Raw genomic sequence first — 5,616 nt, 5'->3', positions numbered from 1 at the left:
AAACGAGAAGGTGCATATTGCTGATCTGGACGAGGCAGACATTACCAAAACACACCTCATGAACAGCTCTTCCATTAATGCAATGACAGACTGCTAATCACTCCAGTGTTTGGCTTATATTAAGTGGGCGTAGAATCACGTGCTGACAACAGTTCCTGAGGGTTTAGTGCAGTAATGGATATTTGACACAGGAACAGGTTTTCAATGATGTCAGGGTCAGCAGCCTCCACCTCCTCAATGGCCATGGCCTTTTTCGTATGCTGATGGCAAAAGGTAATCTTAGGACATCTCTTTCCTCCTCATTATTTTTTCCAGACCCTGCTTCATCTCTCTGTTACGAAGACTGTAGATAATTGGGTTTAACATTGGAGTCACAACAGTGTACAATAGAGAGAAGACTTTGTTCAGGTCCAGGGAGAAGCTTGCTGTAGGTTGAATGTACAGACAGATGATTGTGCCATAATAGATAATTACAACTGCTAGATGAGAGCTGCAAGTGGAAAAGGCCTTCTGCCTTCCTACGGCAGAGGGTATTCTGAGGATGCTTGAGATTATACAAGCATAAGACACCATTGTCAGGAAGAAGGAACTGAGGATCAATGTGGAAGCAAGAAGAGAAATTGCTGATTCTGTGAAATGTGTGTCTGTGCAGGATAACTTAAGCAGAGGCTGAGCATCACAGTAAAAATAGTTCACCATGTTGGGTCCACAGAAAGATAGCTGAGATATCAAAGCTACTGGAAGAATGGGAGAAAGGAATCCACAAACCCAAGAAGTGGCTGCCAGCTCCATGGAAGTACTGGTCACCATTAGCTGAGTGTAGTGCAATGGTTTACAAATGGCCAGGTACCGATCATAGCCCATCAAAGTGAGAAGGTAGCACTCAGAAGCTGACAAGGAGCTGAAGAGGTAGAGCTGCAGCATGCAACCTAAGAATGAAATGCGTCCACTTTTTGTCACAAAGTTTGCCAGCATGTTGGGGATGATAACAGATGTGTACCATATTTCCATCAGGGAGAGGTGGATGAGGAAAAAGAACATGGGTGTGTGTAACCGATGATTTGCTCGCACAGTTATGAAGATGAGGGCGTTACCAGTGACAGTGAAGATGTACATTATGAGGAAGACAAAAAAAAGCAAGGGATAAAGCTGCTCTAAGCTGGGGAATCCCATTATGATGAATTCTTTTACAGAGGTCATATTTTTCCCCATTTCTTTCTTTCGGTGGCCCCATTCCAACATCTCATGTGGGTTCCCTAAAACTCTGCAATACAAGAAGACAGCATGATTAGTGAACGACTGAGAAAGCGTGATCTACAGTAGTGTGCAAACTCCATTAGATGCTAGTGAAATCAGAGGTGTTAAAGTAAAGGCTTAGGACCTTACGCTTTTCATAATAAGCAGAATGGACTGTACAATGCAGCCAGAAATAAATACACCCGACAACAACAAGTAGGTCTTCCCAATACAAGGACCTAGACTTAGATGTGCCTTATTCATAAATAACAGTGCTGGGTCAACTCTGTCAGGGAACTCTAGTCCCAACCTCAAACATTAGGTGCATTTTTTGTGATATTAAACACGCCCATATCTGCTGATGCATGTTACAATGAGAAACCTGGATCTAAAATGAGACCAAGAAAGGTCCTAGACCAAGAAGAATAAGCTTTCACTGTTTTCCTAAATAACAGATGGTCTCCATAAATCAGTGGATCAATGGCAATCGCTTCCTTAAAGTAGAAGGCATAAAATGCAAACTCGACTTAGCTGGTGATGAAACTATCATGTTAGATTTGTCAGAAGACTGGGCTCTCGAACAGTGTGAGCCTGCGGAAAATATTTAAATGTGACAACAGCAGAACACCATAACTTGTATGCACGTCTCCAAGGATAGTCAGTATAGTGCTCTGAAAAACTTCTAGCATAAGGACATAATCTAGGAGGGTTTCATTGTGTATAATAAAAGGAGTGGATATTTCATTATGCCCTAGAGAGGCACTGAGTGTTGTGTACGCATTCTATTCTGCTTCTAGAGACAAATATGGGCAGTTATGGCATTTAGACTTTGCATTGTGCCTTTCTGGGTGTACGTAGTGCATATCCTTTTTGAACTCAATGCAGCAAGCTGTATAAGATGTGGACGATCTTAATCCTATTGCCTTTATGGAGTGCAGCTCAAGATACCGAATATAACACATCATATGGCGTATTTCACTTGGAATAGAAAGTCAAAGTATATTTATTTCAGTTAAAAAAAAACATAATATATGACACATCATGTAAAATAAATATTGCAAATCCACTAGATGCGGCCAGGAACTTCTTCCTGTGTTAAAATGTATAATGTATTTAACATAAAGAAGCTAAAATTATATGAAGATGCAGATACCAGTGTGTTGGAGTGTTAATTAAAATCAGCTCCAGTTAGTGGCATTGTCAATTTGTGTAAAAATAATACAATTTTCCTGCCATTTTCCTGGATAAAGTGTGGACAAGTTCATGCAAAGTCACCTAAAGTCAGTAAAATTATTGGTTTGTTAAATGTGTCGAAGTGCCCCTCCTTTTCCTGCTGTTTCCAAATTTTATTACAGACATGTTCGTGCAGAGTCTCTTAAGATGCATGATTATTTTAAGTCAAGAGTCCTCTAATTAGCTTGTAATCATGTTTGTTCAGACCACCTAAAGTTAACCTTGCCCACCACCTGTTGCTAAAAATATTGCCAAAAATACCACTATACCATTCAATTGCCAAGATACTTCTAAAGATGCAGGCATCGAGATAAAATGTTGACAAACTACATGATGGTCATCAGACTCTTTGCTGATAATAACTGTTCCACGTTGAGCAGGAATGTTGGGGCATATTACCAAACAATAGCGATAATTATCGATATTGCTTGGTTAGAGACAAAAATGTATCGCCGACCTGCGGCGATTTTTATCGCAGGTAAACCTTGGTATTACCAAGGTTTATCGCAAATGCGATAAAAATCGGCCCGCAATGCATGAATATCGCTGAAAAGTCAGCGATATTCAGGCATTACCGAGCTAATGGTCTTAGCCATGTTATCCACCTCCCATTGGATAACATGGCTAAGAACTGCTCAGGGCAGGTGTTAGCTTTTGGAGATATTCGCGCTTAGCGCGAATATCTCCAAAAGTTGGTAATAGGAGATAGCGATATTAGCGACTGTTTCCAGTCGCTAACATCTTGGCACGCCCACTTTGCATGTCATTAGTGATACATTTCTCTGACATGCAAAGTGGGGCCCAAGATGGTCGCTATCTCCTACTAGCTGTCGCTAACTGGTGTTAGCGAAAGCTAGGTAATAGGGAGATAATTTTATCTCTGCTTTCTTGGCTTTTAAAGCCAAAAAAGAGATAAACCCCCTTGATAATATGCCCCGTTATTCTTTATTTGAGGGGTTTCCCCTTTCATACAAAAGAGTAAGGCATGCCGACATGTTCTAATGCCATGCAGATTAAAGATTATTTTCAGTAGTATCTTGCTTTCAGGAGAATTGGACAGATCAATAAAATGTGTGCTAGGCTTTCTTTCTTCGTGTAAATCAGGGCCGGACTGGCTACCGGGCAGTTTGGAATGCTGCCGAGCTGCTGGCTGATGTTACTGCAGTGGGACCTGATTTCGTTAATGGAGACCTGCGTGTGCTTCGAAATACCGAAAGCAAAACAAATTTAGTTTAGCTCACGCAGGTCCCCATTAACGAAATCAGCCCCCAGCTCAGCAGCATTCCAAACTGCCCGGTAGCCCTGGTGTAAATGGCATAGTCTCCACTTAGTATCCTGTGGTTTTGGCTGCCATTTAAGGATGTATTTCAACGTTTGACATAAGCCAAATCGCAGGTGAAGTAGTTTATTTATTATAAAAAGATCTAAGTAATGTTGTTAAAGATGTCTGTGGGCGAAGGTGCATGTAAGAACCAATAATTGTCCAAGCGTGACTTATTTTACTGAACTCTTTTTTTTGTCTTTATGCCATGACAGCCTTCTTATTTGTTTATTAATTACGTTCTTGAAGGAGTTGTGAGGTAGTGCCAGATCCCATACCTCTTCTGTTTTTATGTCTTCTAATGCTGCGTCAAAGGACCAGGCCAAATATTTAAATGTGATTGTGTCCCGTTACGTATTTTGATTTCTTTCCACAACAGGGTGCGTAATGAAGCTTCGCCAGAGGGCCTTAGTAGTGACATTGAATAAAGGTTAAGGTTAAAGTGATAGCTAACACTGACATGTAAACCTGCGAAAAAAATTCATGGAGAATGTGGCAAACAACTTAGACATGCACACAGCAATTTGTTGTTTTTTAGTGCTTATTGAAATAATGTAATATGGTATCCATATAGCTCATGATGTCAGAAACATTTGCAGACATCTGTTGCTAAAGCAACCAGTGGCACAGCACTGGGTGGGTAGATGTAGAAGCGGCTGTTATCTGGGTGTGTTTTATGCCTTCAGTCAATCAATCAGTGGATTTTAGAATGTGACTAATCACCAAGGAATGTATCCAGGTGCTGCAGGTCATGCTGGTTCACAATGGAATCAGCTGAACATCCAGGTTTTGAGTACCTTCCGGAATTCTAGGAGAGAGGTGGAGGTCCGAAGTTGCAAGGGGAAGTTTTTCCAGGTTTCACCAGCAAGAAGGCGAAGGGTCATTTTACACTGTAGCATTAGTAAATGCAGGAGGTGTGGGAGAGAGAGAGGGATGGGGATCGCAGGAATCTGGATGGTTGGTGGAAATTCAGGCAGTGGTTCATGTATGCTGGGCCTTGGCTGTTCAGGGCCTTTTAGGTGTAGATTAGTAGCTTGAATTGGCATATTTTCTGTTTGGGGAGCCAGTGGAGTTTCCTGAGGTGAGGGATGATATGGGTTTGCCTGCAGAGGTTGAAGATTAGTCTGGCAGTGGATATCTGTATGGTCTGGAGACTCTGCAGAAGATGTGTGGTAATTACTGAGTGTGTTGCTGTAGTCCAGTTGACTGGTGACAAGGGCTTGGGTGACAGTGAAGGAAAGTCAAATACAGGAATTTGTGAAGAATTTCCTTTACTCCTGGGGAGCCCGGAGAGGACACAACATCCCAGTGTCCACTCCGATACCGATCTCCCAACTCCCCCCCAATCGAACTTCGAATACAATTCAAGACAATACATTCTGTAATTACAAAACTGCATGCGAGTACACGAGCTTAACATAGAACATTACCAAGCAATACAACACTTCCCCCTTCTTTATACAACAAAAAAAGGAAAAAGGAAACTTACCAATAAGGGACAAAGTGCATTAAAAATCTACATATTATTAACCACATAATCTTTAAGCCAGCTGGGAGCTTTTCTCACTCTAGGTGCTTCCTGGTTAAAAGAAAGTGGAACCAAAGGTGTAATATTTTTTTCAAGGATGTGGCAGGAGGAACAGCAGGAATGATGTTCTCACCCAAAATTGGATCAGCTTGAACCACCCCTTCACCCTCCCTCACGACAGCAGGATTAACACTAGTACAATCAGTTATGACAAGGGAAGAAGTACATGTAGCCTTTAAATCATCCTCCAACCATTCGGAACTCTTGAAATTGGAACTTTTACCTAAAGAAGATCGAT

At 41.5% G+C, this 5,616-nt stretch overlaps 1 protein-coding gene across 1 annotated transcript; it reads right to left on the bottom strand.

The window, feature by feature from the left end:
• Positions 1-279: 279 nt before the first annotated feature.
• LOC144752766 (olfactory receptor 6F1-like) lies at positions 280-1,242 on the bottom strand. The gene has a single exon (XM_078640618.1). The coding sequence runs from the start codon at positions 1,240-1,242 to the stop codon at positions 280-282; it is 963 nt and encodes a 320-aa protein (XP_078496744.1).
• Positions 1,243-5,616: the final 4,374 nt, after the last annotated feature.

This window comes from Lissotriton helveticus, chromosome 5_1 (genome assembly GCF_964261635.1).
Source record: "Lissotriton helveticus chromosome 5_1, aLisHel1.1, whole genome shotgun sequence".
In the NCBI taxonomy this organism is placed as follows: domain Eukaryota; kingdom Metazoa; phylum Chordata; class Amphibia; order Caudata; family Salamandridae; genus Lissotriton; species Lissotriton helveticus.
The sequence above is the reverse complement of the archived record's forward strand: the minus strand, read 5'-3'. Positions and strand labels throughout refer to the sequence as shown.